This window comes from Amia ocellicauda, chromosome 8 (genome assembly GCF_036373705.1).
Source record: "Amia ocellicauda isolate fAmiCal2 chromosome 8, fAmiCal2.hap1, whole genome shotgun sequence".
Taxonomy (NCBI): Eukaryota; Metazoa; Chordata; class Actinopteri; order Amiiformes; family Amiidae; genus Amia; species Amia ocellicauda.
Window position 1 is genome coordinate 41,244,015 of NC_089857.1, and position 24,602 is coordinate 41,268,616.

At 41.1% G+C, this 24,602-nt stretch overlaps 2 protein-coding genes across 2 annotated transcripts in view; one reads left to right on the plus strand and one right to left on the minus strand.

The window, feature by feature from the left end:
• Positions 1-336: 336 nt before the first annotated feature.
• dimt1l (DIM1 dimethyladenosine transferase 1-like (S. cerevisiae)) lies at positions 337-4,382 on the minus strand. Its single transcript, XM_066711428.1, has 12 exons — positions 4,224-4,382; positions 3,726-3,799; positions 3,365-3,451; positions 3,171-3,232; positions 2,882-2,975; positions 2,646-2,695; positions 2,430-2,553; positions 2,138-2,230; positions 1,899-1,963; positions 1,529-1,592; positions 1,209-1,315; positions 337-819 (listed from the first exon to the last, which is right to left on the minus strand). Exons 1-12 carry the CDS (start codon positions 4,279-4,281, stop codon positions 777-779), a joined length of 921 nt encoding a protein of 306 aa, XP_066567525.1. The 5' UTR covers positions 4,282-4,382; the 3' UTR covers positions 337-776.
• A 1,002-nt stretch (positions 4,383-5,384) lies between these two features.
• The window catches only part of ipo11 (importin 11), a 179,150-nt gene continuing 159,932 nt past the window's right edge, over positions 5,385-24,602 (plus strand). The window contains exons 1-5 of the mRNA XM_066711430.1: positions 5,385-5,483; positions 11,493-11,637; positions 13,713-13,813; positions 15,648-15,720; positions 17,367-17,570. Of these exons, the coding sequence (XP_066567527.1) occupies positions 11,500-11,637; positions 13,713-13,813; positions 15,648-15,720; positions 17,367-17,570 (516 nt within the window). The 5' untranslated portion in view covers positions 5,385-5,483; positions 11,493-11,499. The remainder of the gene's footprint in view (positions 5,484-11,492; positions 11,638-13,712; positions 13,814-15,647; positions 15,721-17,366; positions 17,571-24,602) is intronic.

The window sequence follows — 24,602 nt, forward strand, 5'->3', positions numbered from 1 at the left end:
ATATATTTATTTATATAAATGCCCCTGGCCTTTATTCCCAGTAACTGCAAGAAGCGCCGGCGTCAATTGGAGACCGGCTTTTGTTGACATGATTATGCAAATCAGCATGGCGCTTATTTGAGGCCGGCTGCTGTTTGAGACCCGGAGAGCATTGGAAGTTTTACGGTATATAGAATTGAAATCTCTCTACTTGGATAATTAAATCAGTGGTATTTTAATCATTATTTATTCTATTCTACAATAATTTCACAAATAATTTGTAAATGCAATCCTTTTAAGGATAATGTTTTAATCTAGTATTGATGCCTATTTGTACATAGATGAATAAATAAACAGTTTAATACTATAGAAACTATTTATTGAAAGACCTGTAATTACACAACTGTATGAGTGTCCAATTTTATTAACCGATCATTTCAGTTTTAATCACTCCTGACACCCAGAGATCTGGGAAACTCAATGGTAGAAAGTCTTGTAGTGGTATATGTACAGTATTAACACAATAACTTAGTTCTATTAAGAGCCGTCAGGATGCCTTTTAAAAATGATTCTTTACAAGAAAATGTTTTGTTTACATTGAGATAACGTACTATACACATCATAGAATGGTTACATCATTTCTCACTGAAGCCCTTGATAAAAAAGGCACAATATAGAAAATACAGTGTTTGGGTCTTCTGGGCTGTGTTTGTCAAGTCCTGTTCACCCCAAATGTCGACTCTGCAGCGCCGCTCGTGTAGAGACTGCTGCCCATTCTTCAACACAGAGCTGTACGCTCATGAGAAGTGGATCCCAGCGGAGTTGAATGCATGGAGGAGGCTGTGAGAAAATTAACCTTTTTGCATTACAGGAGCATACAGACAATACGATCTTCATCACTTAAACTCCAAGGATGTTGCAAATTTTACGATCTCATTGCCATTAACGTTTTTTTTCTTCTAACTGAACCTGGCAGACGATGGATTATTCAAAACGTATTCTTATACCTTCTTGCAGTCCTACACACTGACAATACAGAAATTGAATAGTTTTTGTGTAAAATGTGTAACACCTGTATTATATTTTACTGCAGAAAATCGTAATCCAAGTACTACAAAACACAATTTCGAGTGTGGCATGAAAATAAACAGATTTACTTCTGAACTGGGTAGAGGCTAATTGAGAATCAATTAAAACCTTGAGAATACAGTCCTCATTCTATTACGTACTTCATGAAGTCGTCGATGTCCATAGTTCGTGCTCTCTTCTCATTGAAAGCGTTTTCCTGCAGAATCTGCTCAATCTTCTCTGCGATGCTAAAATCCTGTGGGATTTCCTATAAGGACAAAGGAAAATTGGAAAAACCAGATGAAAAAGAAAAAAAAAAAAACTGATGCCGATCTTTGCAAGAAACTGTTGGAATTTTCACTTCACAGGCAACTAGAAGAAAATCGATTGTAAAGGTCATCAGATATGACTTTTTAGTTTAATTTGGGGATGATTAGAACCCAGGGACACAATATTTATACTCTTCAAGGTTATCACTTACGATGTTGTGCACCGAGCAGTGGATTCTGTAATTCTTCTCCAACAGCTGCTGGATTGCAGAGGACCTGAGTTCAACAGAAGTGTTTATCAAGCACATTTACAGGATCATACAGGATTAGATTAATTAAGATACGGTGTACAATTATTTCCATTTGCCAGATCTCCGAGATGACACTTGGCAAGTCAGATCCACAGATCCATCTCTATCAGCTGAGCCTCAATCCCCAACTCAGAAGTCTTACTTAGGAATCTCCCAATGAAGACTGGAAACTATGACAAACTCATGTGTGTCTGACACAGCACAGGTGAAGAGATGCTCCAGCTGGTGAAAGCCACACAACATATTAGAATGCAACTAAATGAATACTTACTTAAATCCAGCACTAAGCGTTTTGTTCTTCCTAATAAATGCAATTCTGACAAGACCGTCCCATTCCTGAAACGGAAAAAAGATGCATCTTTATGGTGTCGATCTATTTCATATTTCTCACGTTACAAACCACAAAATGCTCCTTCGGGTGGCGCTGTTTTATAGTACAGTATGCCACGCTGTTAATTAGAGTACTATCCAGGTCATAGCAATATATACGAAAATCATCAATGATCTTACCTGGAAATTCACGGGTGGGGGGGGGTTCTTCGGCTCTATTCGAACAACACTGGACTCCACTTTGGGGGGGGGGCGGAAGTTATTCTTCCCGACCTACGAGGAATCCCAAAGTAATGGTTTGGCTTAGTGGAGGGAAGCAATGAACTTCTAGAAGTGTAATTCTACGGACTGGTTTAATGCTAATCTTAGACAGCAGCTCATCATAATTCATTAAAGAAAGCTTATACTGGGAGAATCCAAATAGCGTCCTAACACTGGTTTGAATGGGCAATTGAATCCGTAGAGTTCTTGCCTTCATGAGATGGTCGACGCGAGCCAGCAGCTGAGTGTTGATGGATAACCTGCAGTACATCTTGTCTCCTGGCTTGGCGACGAGGCGGAGGGCAAATTCTCTCTGGAACATCAGCACCGCACACCTGGCACGGCACCCAAAACACGCACATCACACAGCCGTCCCTCAGGAGGGGCCAGAACCCAGGGCTGACTTTCCCCCCACGACGTCACTCACCTGAAGAAAGGCCTGTGCAGCAGCAACTTAAAAACGAACGGCGACGATATCTGCAAAATGAAACACAATAATTCACTCGAGCGCAGGCGGGGAGAAAAGGAACACGGCGCCTGAAATACAGGTCAGATGACGACGTGAAGAACGTATGTCTGGCTCCTTTAACAACAGCGGATGTGAATAAACACAGAATCCCCAGATCTCATGTTCTGGGCTCGGAAGAAGCCCGTGGACCGTACCTGGTATGGCAAGTTTGCCACACAGACGTCAAAGAACGGCAGCTCTGTCTTGAGCACATCCCCAACCATGATCTGGAGCTTCGACTGCAGAGGACTACAGAAGACAGAGCCAAACTGTCAGTCACAGCGGGGGATTTCTGTCTCCCACAGATAACGTCCAAAAGGTTGACTGATTAACGACAAGCTTAATGTGTAGTAATCAATAACATGCAGCAACACTTAGGTTTTCTTAATTCTATCCTAAAAATAAACTAATCTCAGGTGTCGAGGAGTGCCCAGCCGTACTTACGTGCACTGCACTCTCTTCTGAAGTTCAGCCACGAGCCTGGTGTCCAGCTCACAAGCAACGACCTTTTCCAATAATGAAAAAAAAATTCAGATTCACAGGGGTCCCTATAATTATACACGCCGGTGCAATCGTTAAACCCACTGCCATGACGTTTGCAGCCCAGTTATGAACAAGGGTTGGATTGTGTACATCACCTTTTTCGCTTTTTCCAGTAGTTTCACTGTCATGTTACCAGTTCCAGGCCCAACTTCCAGCACCACATCAGTTGGTCTCAGAGCCGCCTGCAATTCAAATACACAGAAACATGAGCGATAGTTTGAATGTAAGTATAAATGTGCACATACAATGATGTTTGTCTATTTTAATTGCTGTCTGGAAGATGCATTACACTATACCACACATCCATCTTCTGTCCGCTAGTGTGCAATAAGCAATAGCCAAGGCTGGCAGAGTTAAAGACCTATTTCTGTATTTAAATGATATGCAAGGGTAGTCTATAGTCAACAAAAATATAACTTGAACTTGATATTGATAAAAGAAAATAACAATTCTTACCTTGTCAATAATGCCGTTAACCACCAGAGGATTTTTCAAGATATGCTGCCCAATTCCAGTATTGAACATGATCCCTTCATTAGAAGAGAAATACATGAATCAACAGCAGGGTGTAAGAAAAACACAACAGACACACTGGACACCCTTCAGTGTTGCTCTTCTCTGCACCAGGATCACAGTGACATTTAGGAAAGTTTAACACCCAACACATTAGGCAAGGCAGGCTTATATGACAGAAATAAGACGTGCACTATTGCATGCTACGTGTTGTGTTGAGATGCTTGTTATACATCACATTATTGACTGGTTTCGCTGCCTTAAAGTGCTGCTGCTCTGATGTTTAATATTAATCAAGCAATGATGCTTAACCCCTCTGTAGACAAGTGTCATTTTCGTAACGACATAATAATGTTACGTGTACCGTGTTACTGTTCCCATCCGAGCTAAACACATGAAGAACCAATACATGGACATGTGTTTCTCATGAGCAAAACAAACCTTGACTTTTGACCTCCTGGTGCTGTCTACTTTTCTTTTCTGCTTTGACTTTCGGCATTTTCTTTTCTTTAAATTCTTCTCCTTCTTTCGTGAATTTTATATGTATCGTCCCGAAACGTGCTACCTATGTGGAAATGGTCACAAGCGAGGTCATAGTTTCCCACGCACTGCATTGTGGGGGTTGTAGTTTTCCAATAGGATAAATGCCCCAACATCAGGCGTGGTTCCAAAGTAAACGGACTACGTGTCCCATAGTTCTCTGCCGCCACAAGAACTGTCGCAGATTTAAAGCGTAAACCACACGTTTTGAACATGCGTCCACGCTTTTAAATGCCGTGTTCACACTTTGATGACATGAAGCGAAAATATATATTTAATAAGAATAAATCTGATCCCATCTGTTATATTTTTTAGTTTTAGTGCGAACACTTTGTCATTGATGAGTTACAATTTTAACTTTAAAGTTATCTTCCATGTGCCCGAACTACTGCACTGAATGCTTAGGGTGTTATTTTTATTTTTATCTTTTTCTAGAAAATGTAAAGTATCTGAAGATACAAATTTGTCTGCATGTGAGAGACGGTCTGCCTGATATATTATTTGTTATGTATTATTTTATGGTAGGTAATACCGAATAATAATTCCAGGATTTTACTATGTTTTACCATATGTTTACTTTGGTACTCTGGGATTTCCTGTCAATTATTATAAAATCATTGATCTCATCTGTAGAAAAAGCACAAGCAACACTAAGAATTGTGGAAGTGAAATAATAATAATAATAATAATAGTATGAGGCATGAAGGTTGTGTGATTTATATCAGAAGAATAAAGTACAAAGCAAAATACTTATTCTTTAAGCACATTTCGAAATTAGTATTTCACGGTAAACGATGCCACCCAGCGGTGCTGTTGTTAATGCTGTGTAAACTGTAAAGGTACAATTGTGGTCATTATAAATTACGTTTAAACCAACAATGAAATCTCAGTTTCTGTCTGATGTGGTCCTGTGCGATGCTCGATTCTTACCGAGTACAACACTGAGATTAAACCAAACCAAACAACATGCTGACTTGGCAGCCTGTTACAATGGGCGTATTTGTTTCCAGTATGGCATGTGTTTGAGTACCTGACGTCATCATCCTGCGCCATACCCCCTGCTGTGGATGGCGCCATCCAAGTAGCAGGCGTGTGCATGTCTGAGCGTTGAGCTGACACCAGCATAGTTTTACATCTACCAGCGGGCCGCTTCTGCCACAGGTAAGCGTGTTAAAAGCATTGCAAAGGCGGGATATTAACCATTATCAGCTGCTAATGTACCCGAAACTCACGCCGGTCCTGGGGTCTGTGGCCCAGGCCAGCGTGTCTGTGTTGTGGCTCTCCTTGGCTGACACTCGTTAAGTTTACTCCATTCCCACGCTTTACGCTTACTTGTGTATCTCAGCATTGGTTATACTGGATTATAATCCTGGACGCTGTTGTCGGAGATTGTATCGTGCATGTTTGGCTGGAAATAGAGACAGCCATGTTTTAGGCTCCTGTACAGTTTGGAGGCTATGGCTGTTGACACTTGCCTTATTAAGACTGGTGTACTGTTTGTACAGAGAGAGAAAGCTCGGACTTGTAACACCTGTTACTAGTGTTTAAAGTCTTGTATTGAAACACTGCATTTCTCTATATGTAACTCATCAGCAGTATTACTTGCAATGCACGTTTTAATGCAAATCACACACTGCATGCTTTTAAGTAGTACCAGCTGCACTATTTCCATTATATATTTGGTTATATATATATAATACGTATATAGACCGAATATAACACAAGAGACTAGCATGGCGCTCTTACTCATGGTTTGCACAGCCATTGAACAGTTATATTGCAGGTTCTATCTTTCTGTTCATAATTATACAACTAATTATAACCGTTTTGTCGGGTGACTTACAGTGGTTGCAGTTACAAAATACATACAATGCGTTACATCTAGAGAATAAAACGGTGTCACAAATGTAATGAGGTGAATGGTGCAATACAGGTGAGGTAGTGTGTGTAGTGCAGGATACAGAGCAGTGCATGTGTAACAGACAGTTGCTGGGAGGCAGAACAGTCTTCAGCTGTGGGTTGCACATATAGTACAGTCTATATGCTTGTAGGTTTGTTGGATAGGTACCAGGCATGGCAGGTTGATTAACAGGGTTAAGGCCCAACTGGGTGGACAGCAGAGGAGTTGTGAGTGTTGAGAGAGGAGCAGGTCCGTGTGTGAGAAGGATCAAGAGTCTTGTGGGAAAGGGGGGGTGCAGGAGAAAGCAGAGAGTACAAGTTTAGCCAGGATTCACCGAGGGAAGGTGGATGGCAGAAGCAGGGAGACCAACTATGACTGGCTGGTAGTCCAGCGGAGCTTTCAGGGCATGTGCTCGATACAGTGGAAAGGGTGTTGAGTGAAGAGGAGGCTTGTTGCCCAGAAAGAAACTATGAAAGGGTGGCAAAGAGATCTGCTGGTGTTGGGAGAGGCTCGTACGGATGGCCACTACATGGTTCTTGTTGGAGAAAGTAATGAACCCCCAGTGGAATAAGATAAGATAATCAATTACATATATCAATGCGAGTCGTAGAACATTGAATATCAACTCTCTGTCCTTCCAACAGAGTAGGCCTATGTAAATAATAATAACTTAAAGAACATTAATAAATCTACACCACAGACGTTAACCAGCAGTCCCGGATATCCACATTATATTTACTGGACTGGGACTCTTTCAGATCAATAGCTACAAATAAGTTGATGCCTGATGAGCTGGGGAGTTTTCCTTCTAGGTCGACTACCAGGTAGTGCGCTGCCACTGTCTCAAGGTGATCGTCTCGGTGCTGGAAGGAGGGTTGTGTGAGTCTGATGAACACTTGTGTGGGGTGGGGGTGAGTGGCGCAGTTTCTGCTTTTGAAGTGCCTTCAGGGCACACATGGCTTTCAACTGGGAAGAGTCTGAATATATCACCCAATTGATAGTTAATTAATCAAAGCATGTGACCAAGTCCTGTTTAATAAAGATAGTATTAATAGTAGATCTGCAGATGGCTTACATTCCGCTGGGCCCACAGTGTCACAATGCTTCGGCATCAGGCAAATACCTACGTCTCGGGAGATTTCCACTGGGACGCCTGACACCTTCGCACAGCGTTGTGAGATTGTAGACGGGTCGTGATGAAGGATGCTAGATCTTCTGGGTAATAAATGTCTCTAGACAAGATGACCCAGACTCTTGCAACACAGATGTTTGGGTACTCTTACATGGAGAGCTGATGTTAGTATACGTTATTAATTCATTTCGCTTTAACCCACTGGAAAGCAGCTGTAATTTAAAATGTCATTGTGCATTCACAGTGTCCCACTTGAGCATCTGCTGTGCTTCTGTTGCCCTGCTGTTTGGCTTTTTTCATGTGTTGCACATTTGCCTTTGTTATTGGCATTGCTGCAACAATAATAACACACATACTGTATATGTATGTGTACACACTAAATTTGAATGATTTCAGTGTGAAATAAAGTGTTTTGAATTTAATTGGAGAGAGTACATACTTCTGTCCATTTGACAGAAGCATGAGATATAACTCAGTAGAGAATTTGAGGTTTTCTAGGATATACAGACAGCAGTTGCATATCTTTACATTTAAATTATTACTGTAGTGCTAAAAACTAGCTTTGTAGTCTGTATAGGTCTTTGTAAAAATGATGAATGTTGTTTGCCGAGCCGAACCTCAACAATTGCCAAATAAAAAATTTCTTAAAATATATACAAAAAAAGTTCTTAAGCAAATATCTTTTTTCATTTGTCACTAGATGGTGCTGTTTCTTTTCCACATTTTTAATTGGCTTAAGTTTTCAGATTAATATACGGCATAGATTTAAAGTCACTGCTTTACATTTGGGAATCATTTATTTGGGAATAATAAATGATTAATCTTATTCCTTGGAGATTACTGTGGAATTTTAATTTGTAATTTTTCCAGTATGAACTTTTTGTACATTATATTTTTATACAAATGTAATGGCGTTTGAATTGGGAATGGGAATCGTTTATATTCAAAAATCATATTCTTGTTGTTCTCAAATGTTATGCTGAGAGAGAGAAGATCAAAATGCTATGCACAGTGCAGTGTGCTTTAGACTTATGGGAATACCATAAGTTTTACATTATTTATTTTACTACATGTTGATTGGTAACTTTATATTTATGCATTAACATAAAAATAAATTATTATAGTAAGATTTAACCACCTCCCTTAGTGTTGCCCCTGATCCCTAGGAGATTTATATCTTTTCTTTTTTCCTTCTTCATAAATTCTGCGATTGTGTCACTATTCTGTTGGTCACCTGGACGAGGTGCTTCAGATTGCATGATAGTTAGTTAGCTACAGGCCGATGTGACAGTATTGAGCACTTCTCATCCAAGTGCAAACTGAGCATGAGATGAAAGGCTTTAGTGCATTAACAGCCTGCCTTGGCATCTCTTCAGGAACAAATTCCAGACGGCAGTATCTGGATGAAGATGGTGCAAACATCAGACTCAGACCCAGATCCAATCCCAATAAGAGTCAAGTGTCCTGTAAGTGAAGACATATTTTAAGTGACATACTCCAATTTCGGGATACGAAGCCGTGCTTTGAGTGCTGGTCTGTGATGTGAGGTTCAGCGGCTTTGATTCAGCGATTCCAGTGTCCTCTGCCGACGAGCCGCAATGTCAGCCTGTTTACTGCCCTCAGGAGCCCCTTGATGAAGTGCTCAAAACACTTTTGCGTCGTAGGAAATGCCAGATTCAGACACGATCTTCCAATGAGGCTGACAGTATGAGTATTTGCATTAACTCGGCACATTGATTCATGCTGTAAAATCACATCTACTCTATCAGTGAGAAGCCCTCACTGTAGCACCTGTATGAGCAACATTTTTATATTTTATGTTTGCAGAATTGCAGTAAGCTGAGACTCTCAGCTTTCTAACGATGTGAAAAGTTAGTTTTTTCTTCCCCCTGCATTCTGAAAAGGGGGGTTGGAGGATACGTGGTCTGAATAGGAATACAAAATCTCAGAAAATATTGACAATTATGACATATTTTGGTAACCAGTCTACTGATCAAAACAAGACCATCCACATTTTGGTAGAAGCAACACACACCTGTAGAGAGCTCAACATGTCAAGATGGAAAACTGTTTACAGTGTACTAATATACACTCACCTAAAGGATTATTAGGAACACCATACTAATACTGTGTTTGACCCCCTTTCGCCTTCAGAACTGCCTTAATTCTACGTGGCATTGATTCAACAAGGTGCTGAAAGCATTCTTTAGAAATGTTGGCCCATATTGATAGGATAGCATCTTGCAGTTGATGGAGATTTGTGGGATGCACATCCAGGGCACGAAGCTCCCGTTCCACCACATCCCAAAGATGCTCTATTGGGTTGAGATCTGGTGACTGTGGGGGCCAGTTTAGTACAGTGAACTCATTGTCATGTTCAAGAAACCAATTTGAAATGATTGGACCTTTGTGACATGGTGCATTATCCTGCTGGAAGTAGCCATCAGAGGATGGGTACATGCTGGTCATAAAGGGATGGACATGGTCAGAAACAATGCTCAGGTAGGCCGTGGCATTTAAACGATGCCCAATTGGCACTAAGGGGCCTAAAGTGTGCCAAGAAAACATCCCCCACACCATTACACCACCACCACCAGCCTGCACAGTGGTAACAAGGCATGATGGATCCATGTTCTCATTCTGTTTACGCCAAATTCTGACTCTACCATCTGAATGTCTCAACAGAAATCGAGACTCATCAGACCAGGCAACATTTTTCCAGTCTTCAACTGTCCAATTTTGGTGAGCTTGTGCAAATTGTAGCCTCTTTTTCCTATTTGTAGTGGAGATGAGTGGTACCCGGTGGGGTCTTCTGCTGTTGTAGCCCATCCGCCTCAAGGTTGTACGTGTTGTGGCTTCACAAATGCTTTGCTGCATACCTCGGTTGTAACGAGTGGTTATTTCAGTCAAAGTTGCTCTTCTATCAGCTTGAATCAGTCGGCCCATTCTCCCCTGACCTCTAGCATCAACAAGGCATTTTCGCCCACAGGACTGCCGCATACTGGATGTTTTTCCCTTTTCACACCATTCTTTGTAAACCCTAGAAATGGTTGTGCGTGAAAATCCCAGTAACTGAGCAGATTGTGAAATACTCAGACCGGCCCGTCTGGCACCAACAACCATGCCACGCTCAAAATTGCTTAAATCACCTTTCTTTCCCATTCAGACATTCAGTTTGGAGTTCAGGAGATTGTCTTGACCAGGACCACACCCCTAAATGCAGTGAAGCAACTGCCATGTGATTGGTTGGTTAGATAATTGCATTAATGAGAAATTGAACAGGTGTTCCTAATATTCCTTTAGGTGAGTGTACAATGATTTTACATCATTGGATCTGAACTTCCCTGTGTTTGATAGAACATCATACTATAGAACATTATACTAGATTAATCGTTTGGTTGTTCTGAACAGAACAAGCCTATTTGCAAAGAAATCCGATCAAAACTGAGTGATCTGTGACTGTCTGAATGAGACCCCCCCGCAGTAGACTGTGCGTTTACCCCCCGGGCTCTGAATGATGGCGGGCGACACGGAAACTGTGAATCGGATGTGTTTGAGAATGAAACACGCTGGTAGCCAAGAGAATAATCTTTCAAATGATGTACGCATTGTAGGAATACAGTGTAACTTGTATGTATAGGAGCTGTGCGTAACCCTGCCAAATAATGCTTAAGAGGGTTTAGCAACACAGTACATAACTCTGAAATGTACATTATTTTTCAGTTCTTGGTAACCTAACCTTTTTTTTTTTTAACCTGGCAGTTTACCAATTACTTTTGTACCATTTCAGGTTATTCACTGAACTTGAACTGCTTAAATTTCAATAAAACATTTAAAAATGGTGGTGTTCTAAAACTTTTGACTGGTAGTAACATTTGTGATGGTTGACTTTTGACATTTGTGATGGTTGCTGAATGTGCTACAGCTAAGGATGACCATGATGCATTGCATTCAGGAGAGTTTCTGGCCTGGGTTTTGGCTTCATTGCAGTTCAGGAGTGAAAGATGAATTGCCTGCAAGTTTTACAGGTGCTCATCTTGTGTTTAAAACCTGCCATTTCCGTATTATGACGAGCCAAGCAAATTCTGTATCTTCATTGTATTTTGTTTTCTTCTTTCCCCTCTGTTGCCCCTGCTAGATCCCCCATGGACATTCACAGTGCCAGCTCTGTGGTCCTTCAGGCGTTGACCCAGGCCACCAGCCAGGACACGGCGGTGCTCAAGCCGGCCGAGGAGCAGCTCAAGCAGTGGGAGACCCAGCCGGGCTTCTACTCGGTGCTGCTGGTAGGTCCAGTCCGTCCCTCAGACTCTGCGTCAGGACTGCTAATGACAGCCGAGGTTGTGGCCGTCTGCGTTCAAAGCATTATGCTAATCTGAAGCAGGTGGAGGTTTGCCCGTAATTTTAATAGCGCTCAGGAACATTAATGTTTTGGAAGGAAATGCCTCAGCCTCCCCGCCCCTCCACTAATCATCTGTCAGTGTTTTTATTGGCAGTGCTATCATTTTTTTAGATTGAATTACAAGGGGATAAAAATGAATTCCCTGGACTGTCTACTCAAGCTGCAGTAACCATCTGACAGCTGCATCTCAGATCGGTGTTGTTTTTGTTATACTTTAGTTTTGCTTCCTAACTTACTTTTAGGTTTCTGAACCTAAATGTTTTTATTTTTATGCTAAAGTTGCATATAAAATGAGTTCATTTGAATACAATCTTTGCTTTTCAGTTTTTCCATTTTTATTCTCTGATTCAATACTATAAACAAATCTGTGATAGTTCGTTAATTATCATTAATTGCACTTTTTTTGGCTGCTGTAGGGAGGTGTCTCTTCATAAAACATTCACACAAATAAAATGGAAATGTCTTTCATTGCTTATTCTGCTTTTTCCAAACGTTCCTGTAATTGCCATGAATCTTCACTATAATAAAATGTACTGTTCCATTAATTTCTCTTACATGAGATAGATGCAAATTATCTGTCCAGATGGCTTGGAGCGCTTTGAGTATTACCCATGGTGATATACTTGGCATATCACCCCCCCCTTAAATGAATTATTCATACAACTAGTTGCCTAACAGATAGCATTAAGAGGCCGATGAACCAAGGGCACATGGGATAAAACACTCTACAGGTTCATAAATCTATATGTGTGTCTTATGCAGGCTTATATGATGCATTTGTGACTTTTCTCTTAAAATGCTACTCAGTGCAATGCAATGCATCGATTAAGATTGAGGTGATGGTGTTCAGTCCATAACTGAGAAGTTAGCAATACTTACATATAGAAGGGAAAGTTTGATTCCAGGAAAGTCAGTTATTGCGGTGGTTAGTGCCCATAGGGCTGGCGGGGGCTGGGCGGTATACCGTAAAAAACTATATACTGGTATTCATTTACGGACCGGTTTAGACTTTTACTATACCTTCAGATCGGTATTGTAAAGTTTTCTAGCTAACTTGAATAATTTACTAATTACTGTGTCATTCACTAATAGCATTCAGCTGCCAATAAACTTGATCACGTTCGCGTATCCCACAACTTGATGCCCACCTGCTTGAGACTGCGGTCTGACATGAGACACATCTGATCAAAGAACGCCGATAGTGTTCGTGTAACACAAATTTCCGCAGATCTGCACAGCATGATTTGGTTTCAAGACAACTGACACAGAACAGGGAAACGTAACTCAGTGTCAGTTGTGTCCTATTATTATTGCTTTACAGACAGTATAAAATGACCATAAAAAAATACCATCATACCGTCAAAAATGTGAAAAATACCGTGATACTGTATTTTGGCCATATCGCCCAGCCCTAAGTGCCCGTCAGCATCACTGGGGACACAAGAACATCTAGCAGCTCTTGGTATACCTAGCCTAGATCCTTCGGCATACCTGTGTTTGGATTTCGAGTGGCTTCGGACAGGTTATGCTTTCTACTGCAGGCAATGGTTTGAAAAGGGTGTGTGCCAAGGTAAGTATGCGCACTTGCAGGTTTAAACTCTTTCTATGTGCTGAATTTTCGGGGAGCGGTCTAAATTTCTTCCTCCTTATCTTTTCACTCATCCCGGGGGGTCTGGTAAAGACATTTCTTGGTGCTTGGTTACCGCCTTCAAAGACTTCTCTCCTGTCTCGCAAAATGCTCCAGACATCAGCCCCCCCATCTTGAAATGTGTGCACAGTGATTTTGCACTGCATCAAGTTTGTCAAAACCCCTCAGAATCTCAATTGAACAATTCTCTTGTGTGAATGTGCTCTTGCCTCCTATAAATCCTGAGGCACCTAAACTTCAGTGCTTTCATTTCAGTGCGCTGTGTCTGAGTGATCTTATTTGACTTTTCTCCCTTTTTTTTTTTTTAACAGAATATCTTCAACAATCATCTGCTTGATGTGAACGTGCGCTGGCTGGCGGTCTTGTACTTCAAGAATGGGATTGATCGCTACTGGAGACGGGTGGCTCCACAGTGAGTTAACGTTCACGCTTAAGGGGGCCACACACATGCATGGAAGCGTGTGCGTGGCTCTGGAGCACACGCTGACCTCCAAGCATCTCATTAACTGAGTCTGATGCGGCCATTAAGTTTAGTTGACATGTTTTGCTTGCACTTGTCTTCAGCCCAAGATCTCCCGCTGAGTTCTGGCTGAAATGCTTTGCTTTGCTCTCATTCCATTCCTATGTCGGCCATCTATTTTTGTATGAAGTTGCAGAGACCCGAGGCAATGTTCATGTTTCAGCCCTCGTTTTTAATCAAGGTGCATGTATGGCCAGTGACTATCAGCCGTAGTAGCCTGACGGGTGTGGATTGGGCTGGTGAGATGTGGGGTCTTATCATGACACTCATTATGTCAGGATTCTAGAACAACTGGTAATTTTATAGTGTTTAATAATTCCTTTAATCAGGACAACATGTACCTGTCCGTCTGTGTGTCATTTCTTATTCCCAAGCTGGGATTGGTACAATCGGAAACTAATGTTGCCAATGAAAGAAAGGAAGGATACACAGCTGAAACACAGTCTATTAAAATAGTAATTAAAAATCCCTTTGAGTATTTGACTTTACTTAATGTAATATTTAATTCCTTCCCCTTAATGTGCTTCTTGAAGGCTGTGTTTGCAGTGATGTTTAATGCGTGTTTAATGAGTGAGGTTGAGGATTTTCGGTTTGTTTCTGACTGCACTATCAGCTTTTAAAGCTTTGATTGACTGCTTTTTTAAATTTAAAGAGCTCATAACCTAGCAACAAAACAAGCTCAAACATTAGACAAGCAAAGTAATTGTATTAAAGGGGTACTGTTAAAATACAGTCTGGCATGCACCGTGCAGTTAATATTTGCTGTAGATTACAGTGAAGTCTTGTATGAATTTAAAGACACAAAGAATATTAAATACAGGAAATGAAGGTAAATGCATGCCGATATGAACGGTTTTATGGGAACATTTCCCTAAATTTAGCATAGAAAATGTTGCATTCTATATCTGTGCATCAGACATATAATATAGTTTATACATCATCTGCTATAGGATGTAGATTGAAGACCATCATAAACCATCTCCTGTGATGAAGTGTAATGCAGTTCTTGAGTATTGAAACAATCCACAGCGACCCACCTAGTCATGTATTGATTACAAAACGGGTTCATTCAATGCAGGGACGGATCATTCAATTTTGAATTCACCTGTCAAAGCCGAGCAAGTTGTGAAGCAAGTTTGTGTATTTGTGCAGATTGAATGCGTTGTGTTACAGAACTTCTCTCCAGTTAACATGATGCTCGCAAAACATTACCAGTCATGTTTGAGAGGGGCAGGCAAGTACTATATTTCTCAGCAGATGCCCTTATCCAGGGTGACTTACGATTGTTACAATCTATCACATTGTTTATACGTGTAAATAATACCTCGCTCAGGGGTACAACAGCAGTGTCCCCAGCCTGGGATTGACCACATTACATAACCACAACAAACAGAACATGTTCCAAGTATGTAGATCAGCTTTCTGATGCACACAAGAACAAGGGCATTCTCCAAGGCTCAAAGAAAGAAGGAGAAGAGAAAACTAAACTGCTTACGGTTTAATGCCCACATCCTGTATTTTATAAATTTGATTACTTGTGCTGTGATCACTTTAATGGGCTGTGTATTGTAGCTGGACTTCTGTCCCTCCATGGTGGTATGGCTCTGTTAAATATGTCTGAGGGTGGTGGAGGTGGCATTTAGAAGTAAAGTCATTCTCTGGAAAGGGTTTTTAAGATTGGTGTGAGACGAATCTAACTGGAACTGATTTTCTCCCTTGTCTGCAGTGCTCTCTCGGAAGAAGAGAAGTCCTCTCTTCGCGCGGGCCTCATCACCAACTTCAACGAGCCAGTAAATCAGGTTAGTGGAGGAAGCTGCCTGCATTGATTTTTTTTAAACTGATACCTAAAGTCTTTCATTCCTTTATTTAACCTTCTGCTCGTTTCCCCTGGAATCTGTTCAGTCGTAAACCGAGCTACAAAACAAACCCTGTTTAAAGAGTTGATGATTTCAAGGAGCTGCCTCTTTTTAATATTCAGATCCAAAACTGGAAACTAGTGCCATAGCCCGAATAGATCTCTTTTTAGTCTTTTGGATGAAGATTAGTGTTTGTAATCCTTAGTCACACTTTCATCTTCTATTGATTTATCTGTAGTTGCACAGATGCCCCCTGGCAAAACCTTGAAATGACAGATGGTATACACTGAAGTACACTTCACCTGTAACGATGGGTTTAGTTTCACTGTTTACTTTTTGCAAATAAATCTTAAAATACATAAGATATACCAAAGGTCTCCTAGAATGTAGGTTTTAGTTTTCAACACATAAATGTTATGAAATAATAACAGATATAAACTTAGTTTTGCATTTACAGGTGTAGATGCTTATTGTAAAATCTGTTCTGCCATTTCTCTGGGAGCCTTAAAAAGTACCATTGCACCATGGATGCTGAAATATCTTCACTTTTTTGTATATCTACTTTTGTTTTGGCATTCATTCGTGTGTTTGAATGGATTGGGGAGAGTGAATTCAGCTGTAAAAACTGCATTCAAGGCCATTACCAGAGAGTTGAGCTTTATTTTTTGCTGTGCGGTTCAATAATTAGTGACTGTGTTTGTTTCTGTTACGCTTTTAATTATGCCTTTCCAGTCCTAATATAACTGTAGCCCTAACTGTTGGAAAACTAAGTGTGGGGATACATTTGCGCTCGATTTATTCCCAGTGTTTTGGGAAAGCCTGTGATTGCAGCTTCTCTGCACCGCCCTCAGGAACGAGGACATTTTTCTGTATTGGAATCGTCAAGATGAAGTAAAAGGTAATATCAGATGTATTCTTTAAAATAATGAAACCAGGTGAATAAAAATTGGTGGCAAACGCTATTATTTTATTGAAATGAACATCGGAAGACAGACTGTATAAAACGCTTGACAGTTAATTGCCTGGTTTAGATGGATGCACCGGGAAAGCCTGCAAAAATAATACATGTGATCGCCATCATAATAACAGAGCTTAAATAATTTGAGCAGTCTCTCTTTATGTAAGGAAGGCCTGTATTTGGTGATGTAAGGTGCGTTACCTGACTGAAATAAGCAATGTTTGAGAGAAATGAAAATAAATATTTAAAATGAAAAAAAAAGTCTTATTCTTGGTTCAGTTGGAAGGAAACTCGTCCATTATGAAAATCTTTGACTATTAAATACATAAACGTATCTCTGCATGTCTTAGCTGGTATTCTTTGGCATAAAATGTAGAATTTTAATTGAGAGAAAAAACATAGTCCATCATTTTACAGCACAGCAAACAAGTTATTGCAATCAAACTGCCATGGCCTGTAGCGGTCTGGGAAATGCTACAAACAGTCAAACTCTCTCTGTTTCTGTGCAAACATATTCATCTCTTGTGACTTCAAGAGACACAAAAACATGAAACCGGCTGTCAGTCTGACCCATTGTAGATGCCGTGGGGCTCCAATGACTTTCCCGCTTGCCCGTTGTTGTCTCCTGCAGATTGCCACACAGATCGCCGTCCTCATAGCCAAGGTGGCGCGTCTGGACTGCCCCCGTCAGTGGCCCGAGCTCATCCCCGTCCTGCTGGAGTCGGTGAAGGTCCAGGACTGCCTCCAGCAGCACCGAGCCTTGCTCACCTTCTACCACGTCACCAAGACGCTGGCCTCCAAGCGCCTCGCTGCCGACAAGAGGCTCTTCCAAGATGTGAGCACCGCCTCGCTACATCTCCTCATTGATCTGTTGACCTTGGTAACAGTAGCAGTTAAACAGTAAGAGGTACAGAGTTTGCTTGGGATGTAAATTAATGTGACCAAGCATATTTTGGGAGAAAAGCAAACCTGTAGCCTATACGTGACTGGGATTGTTTCTATATTTATGATCTGTACAAAATCTTGCCCTTAATGACAAATTATTGAATATCGGGGGCTGCTGCGAGACCAGTGTTTGTTTATAGTTTTTGCGTATCGAATTTTGGTTTGAGGATTGGAGGCTTGAAGTCTCTCTGCTGAGGCCCAAGAGGAATCTTGATATTAATTAGCAAGAAGGACTGTTTGGACGCTTGTTTCACTTCATATTCTGCACAGAGATTGGCTCTGTTTATCATAAATACACTGGCCAAAATACTTCCCCTGTCAATGTTCCTGGGAAGTAATTTGAGAACATTTTTATGAGACTGTTTTTGTGGTGCTACAGAAATAACTCGTCAGTGTTATAGACAAGTGAAAAAATGCTATCTATTGACCTTCTGGTGCATCCTTTGTACGATGTACTTTCTTGGAGTCTGATGTTTTCCTTGTCGTCTGAGCTTTCTCAGTCTTCACAGTCTGCTGTGTCCCTTTGCTAGTGAGATTTGAAGTGGAATTTAAATCTCTGAGTTAATCTCACTAAAGACCATCAATTACCACAGCATGGTATCAGGTTAGAAGATACTATATTCTATAAATGTCATGCAGTTGAAATTTAATTTGGTTTCATGTAGCGAGATTTTTTTCCCAAATGGGTCTATTAAAATTGTTTAAATATGTCTAAACAGATAATTTGCTCAATTGGGTAATAAACCCCAGCCGTTTCACTGACTGAAACACACAACGTGAAGAAAACACTCTTCTGTCCCCAGTTGTAGTGTTGGAGCCGTGCCTCACGGTGGTACTGTGTCTCTGTGTGTGAAGAGCGCACTTCTGCCCAGTGCACCGCACACTGATAAAAACAGACTTCATGGATCGCTATGCATAACTTTTCCCTAAAGTTATTTCCTGTCATTCGGCTGTACGGCAATATTCCCAAAAGATAAGGAATGTTAACTGGGGGGTTTTGAGTCAAAATATTTTTTTTGTAATAAATATTTGTACAATGAAGAAATAGGGTGAAAAAATAAATAACTTGGCTAAGCCAAAACATTCGCAAAGATTCCCTATAAGGCTTTTAAAAGTAAGAAATATTGTTGACCTTAAATCAGGGCACAAAACCAAGAGAGTTTGATTTAAAGTATTATCTTTCTTAGTTAAAACTGTCATCACACGACCAGAATCTTCCATCTATATATATATAAATATATTTTTTTATCAATCTGATTATATTTTGCTCAGGTAGCCTCAACACATTCAAGATTAATATGAACCTCTTATCCAGCTGTACAGATATCTTTGTGCTGGATTTCATTATGAGTTTATTAAGATTGCACAGCGAGAGAAGGAAGATGAGGCAGGCTGTCTGTTGAAGCTGCTGGTCAGATCCCACCCGGAGGAAACCTCAGGATCCTGTACAGGAGAAAATAATTCAGCCTTCTGCATAAACTATGCAAAGCTGCTATTATTTGAGTCCTTTTGTAGCCGGGGCTCGACGGGTCTTTGAAGCCACGCCGGTCTCTTGAGGTGGTGGTGATATGACGCATGCTTTGAACCTGGGCCGTATCATATTGGGAAATGAAAAACGCCACTGTTGTACAGCGGGCTGGGGGGCACGACTGATGCCGGTTAATATCGCGCCGGTAGTGTGCAGCAGAGATAAGACCCTGATGAGAACAGGAATTTAGCAGCAGGACGTTCAACCCACGTGTGGCTTTGCCCTTGTGGCCACTTCGGAAGGCTAGCATGAACCTGGCCTCCCCCTGATCACTGCGGCCCAGTAGCAGTTTGTTTGCAAGGCTGTATGATGAGAGACAAGGAGTTGTTGTATTGTGTGATCTGTCACTCAGGGCCCTAGTGACTGTCTGTCAGCCCTGACAGTCGTTGGTGTGTCTTGAATATCCACCATTGGTGTAATTGATCACGTTTCTGGTTCATTGAACTGTTCACCCTTGGGGCCTTTGGCTGCGGACTGCACAGTAGCTCTGCTGCTTTTAGTTTTGGATTAACCGTTACATGGCGGTTACTGTGAAAGTGATTGAATGCATGTATTGCACCCTCTCCGCCCCATATGTATCAAAATCGAATTCCTAGTTTGACCATGTTGCCTAAAAATAAATTGCTGCAATATTAGATTGCCATTTATTATCAGTCCAAATCCTGTCTACATCCACTGGAGCTGCAGGCGTATTTTTCAAAATAGTCTTTTAAAAATACCAAAACTTCCAGTTGAAGTTTGCGCCTGGTAGAACATTTTTCTTTCCATCTAGTGTGAAATCTTTTTATGTCAGAATATTTGTAATGCAAAGTAGTTGTGATGCAGTGCTTACTCATTTTTTCTATTTAAAGTTCTGTCACAGAGCGTCTTATAGACTTCAGTCAGTCTCCCTGTAGGAGTCGGAAGAAATAAGTTAGATTCTGTGGGAGTGCCCCCCCTCCCCTCACCTCAGTCTTGTGATTTTGAGACTCGTGCTTTGAGGGGGTGCGCTCTCCTGTGTGATGCCTGGAGGATCAGAAAGCCCAGAAGCCGGGCCGGGACCGCAGGCAATTGGACTAGCACCACGGAGGATTGTATTGTCTGGTGAAAGGCTGTGCCGTTGCTTTCATGTTTGTCTAACGCTATTTCTGAAAAGGGAACGGGAATCAGGATTCAGTTCCCTAGCTGTGAGATCGAGATGGGAAGGGGGGGCATTGTTCTAGATGAGGCAGTTCACAGGACACGTTGTTCAACACTTTTCACTCAGTGAAGTGGGAAGAAAAAGGATGGGTCAATAATATAGGTGTTCAAACACCCTCATGGCTTATTAATGATCAAAGTTGGGCTTCATATTGTGTAGCGATTTCCTCTAGAAATATGCAGGCATGGTTGTGGGTAGGTCTGGTAGTTTCCTTTTCTGCTGATTGAGACTCTTACGTGTTTCAGGCCAACGAAATTCTGCGAAATTCCCCCCACCTTCCTCAAACAGTTTGGATGCCAGAATAAAAATAAATGGATTCTCATGGCCTTCAAAGATTAAATGCTCAATATTTGTATACTGTCTGCAGAGGAGGTTTTTTTTTTTTTTTTTTTAAATCAGATTTCCATCAGGATTGATCTAAGTCTGTAAACACTGTCTCTTTTCATCACATCGCTCTCCCCCTCTCTGATGCGGTGCAAGCTGAACGTTTGGAGAGTGCACAATAATACAACATGGCTTATTCCTCTGCTCTCTATGGCTTGGGTTACTAAAATCTTTTCTTTGTTCCATACGAGGTAACTGAGCGTTCTTTGATGGTCCGTTCACTGCAGAACGAGCCGTCTCAGAAGTGTAATGGGAGCCAAAATGTGTCCATTAAATAGGCCGGCGCTACACCTGGGGACGGAGTGGATCCTGCCCGATCAATCGACTTAGGGTGCTGAGGTTTTAAGTTATTGTTCGGCTGCAGTCTGTGCCAATTGAAGGATGTCTGGTAAATGCTGTCTGGATTTTTAGGACATTGGTATTTTGTTTGGAACCATACTCTAGTCATCATAAAATATAAATGATTCCAGATAGTTTTTGTGATAAATTAGTTATCAATCGACATTAAAATGTGCTTATACTTATTTGAGTAGTTTATTTTTTGTAGATGGACATCTCATGTATAGTTGCTGTCATTAAAGTCTGACTTTTTTTTAAGGTCATTGTAAAGTTAGTTCATCTTAGAAACTTAAAGGTCTTTGATCATAAATTTGACATCACTCTGTCTGTGTTTTTTTAATTTAATTTTTTATGGGGATTCAAAAAGCCCTTTATTGTTTCAATAAAGCTGTGAAGATGAAGCTGTATAGCTAGAAAAAAGTGCAGAGTAATCTGTTTTAGGGAACAAAGACACTGACCAACCTGTTCCTCTGAAGGTGGGTTCAGGGGTATGTGGACAGTGATTTATGGTGTTGACGAATGCCAGATTGTAATTTCAAGTTTACTACCTAAAAGGAAACTGATTTGTTCTCAATTTATGCAGTGGAATAAGATTTGATCATTTATTATGCCTACATGTGGATTTGGCATATTCAATAATCGAAGCCATTAAGATAATACGGTCTTCTAGACTTCAACATCCTGCCTTGTTTTTTTATGGTTTGTTTTTTGTGCTTTTCCCTTTTCACCTTGAGTTTAGCAATCTCCATGTGGTCCGATACGCAGTTTGTTGCGTATGGGGCTGCGTAGCCGCAGACCAGTCAAAGTGCCCATGCTGACCCCTGTCCACTGCCAAAAGCGCCTACAATGGACACGTGAGCATCAGAACTGGACCACGGAGCAATGGAAGAAGGTGGCCTGATCTGATGAATCACGAGTTCAAGGTGTTGACTTGGCCTCCAAATTCCCCAGATCTCAATCCAATCGAGCATCTGTGGGATGTGCTGGACAAACAAGTCCGCTCCATGGAGGCTCCACCTCGCAACTTACAGGACTTAAAGGATCTGCTGCTAACGTCTTGGTGCCAGATACCACAGCACACCTTCAGAGGTCTAGTGGAGTCCATGCCTCGACAGGTCAGGGCTGTTTTGGTGGCAAATGGGGGACCTACACAATATTAGGCAGGTGGTCATAATGTTATGGCTGATCGGTGTATATATATATATATATATATATATATATATATATATATACATACATACATACATATATACACTCACCTAAAGGATTATTAGGAACACCATACTAATACTGTGTTTGACCCCCTTTCGCCTTCAGAACTGCCTTAACTCTACGTGGCATTGATTCAACAAGGTGCTGAAAGCATTCTTTAGAAATGTTGGCCCATATTGATAGGATAGCATCTTGCAGTTGATGGAGATTTGTGGGATGCACATCCAGGGCACGAAGCTCCCGTTCCACCACATCCCAAAGATGCTCTATTGGGTTGAGATCTGGTGAATGTGGGGGCCAGTTTAGTACAGTGAACTCATTGTCATGTTCAAGAAACCAATTTGAAATGATTCGACCTTTGTGACATGGTGCATTATCCTGCTGGAAGTAGCCATCAGAGGATGGGTACATGGTGGTCATAAAGGGATGGACATGGTCAGAAACAATTCTCAGGTAGGCCGTGGCATTTAAACGATGCCCAATTGGCACTAAGGGGCCTAAAGTGTGCCAAGAAAACATCCCCCACACCATTGCACCACCACCAGCAGCCTGCACAGTGGTAACAAGGCATGATGGATCCATGTTCTCATTCTGTTTACGCCAAATTCTGACTCTACCATCTGAATGTCTCAACAGAAATGGAGACTCATCAGACCAGGCAACATTTTTCCAGTCTTCAACTGTCCAATTTTGGTGAGCTTGTGCAAATTGTAGCCTCTTTTTCCTATTTGTAGTGGAGATGAGTGGTACCCGTGGGGTCTTCTGCTGTTGTAGCCCATCCGCCTCAAGGTTGTACGTGTTGTGGCTTCACAAATGCTTTGCTGCATACCTCGGTTGTAACGAGTGGTTATTTCAGTCAAAGTTGCTCTTCTATCAGCTTGAATCAGTCGGCCCATTCTCCTCTGACCTCTAGCATCAACAAGGCATTTTCGCCCACAGGACTGCCGCATACTGGATGTTTTTCCCTTTTCACACCATTCTTTGTAAACCCTAGAAATGGTTGTGCGTGAAAATCCCAGTAACTGAGCAGATTGTGAAATACTCAGACCGGCCCGTCTGGCACCAACAACCATGCCACGCTCAAAATTGCTTAAATCACCTTTCTTTCCCATTCAGACATTCAGTTTGGAGTTCAGGAGATTGTCTTGACCAGGACCACACCCCTAAATGCATTGAAGCAACTGCCATGTGATTGGTTGGTTAGATAATTGCATTAATGAGAAATTGAACAGGTGTTCCTAATAATCCTTTAGGTGAGTGTATATATACACACATTATTATTATTTTCTCCCAATATTAGCAAGAGAATTGTCTGCAAAGTTTGTCCGTGAGTGTATATGGTACAGAAACACAGTATTTATGTATAATGAGATCAGGTTGTAGGGCATATCGGATCTCAGAGAACTCTTGTAACCTATTCATTTCAGAGGCTTCAAACAGTTCTTGAAGGTTCTTGCTTTTGGATTTAACTGCATGCTGTAGCAAACTATTGCAAGCTTTACCCAACAAGGTTTATTATTTATATTTGATGTGCAATTGCAAACCTTCCTTATTTGATTGTTTTTTCTTTACTTAGTGTGTGACGTGTGTGGTCTTTAATGTGTTGTGTGGTTTGATTTGTAAGGTGTGCAGATTGGTTGGGAGTGCTAATTGCACATTTTCTGAGTGGTCTGCACATTTTCCAGTGGTCTTTTTAAACACATCGTGGTTAGGCTTTCCAATGGTGCTATATTCGGCAAGCAATTACACCTTAATAAAGCTGAAATCTAATTAAAGTGATCCTGCCGAAGCTTGCATTTGTGCAGCTGTTGCTGGTCCTGTTGAGCTGAGCATAAGCCATATGATGTGAAATACTTAATATTTTGGTTTAGTTTCATGCTGAGAGAACTATTAAATGCCATTTTTGTAGAAGGATGTGTGCATTACTGTCAATAATATTGGCAGTTTTCTTGTTTTAAATTGTTTAGTGGAGGAAAATTTAATAAAGGAAAAACCCAAGGCCGTACTTAAAGTGAGGAGCTGTGGCATCTTCTGCTGTTACCCACACACAATAAAACACCCTTAACAACTCTGGGATTACGCAACATAGGATTAACACGTCCAAATTGCCCCTTGTTCGGTTATTTAGGCTTCCTCCCTCAGGAAGGAACTTTTTTTTTTTTTATAGTCAGGATTGTAAATCTTGAAAGTCAGCTTAAAAAAAATTACTCGATTTTAAAGACGGTTCGGGGGAAAAAAAGAGTTTGTAATAAGAACTGATGAGCACAAAACCTTTTCCA

What these genes read in the sequence shown, in the direction of transcription:
- dimt1l (XM_066711428.1), bottom strand. Translation starts at nt 4,281, where the DNA reads ATGCCGAAAGTCAAAGCAGAAAAGAAAAGTAGACAGCACCAGGAGGTC. An exon ending in TGGCAAACTTGCCATACCAG is followed by an intron (nt 2,696 to 2,881) that starts GTACGGTCCACG and finishes TTCATTTTGCAG; the next exon opens with ATATCGTCGCCGTTCGTTTT. An exon ending in GACATCGACGACTTCATGAA is followed by an intron (nt 820 to 1,208) that starts GTACGTAATAGA and finishes ATTTTCTCACAG; the next exon opens with CCTCCTCCATGCATTCAACT.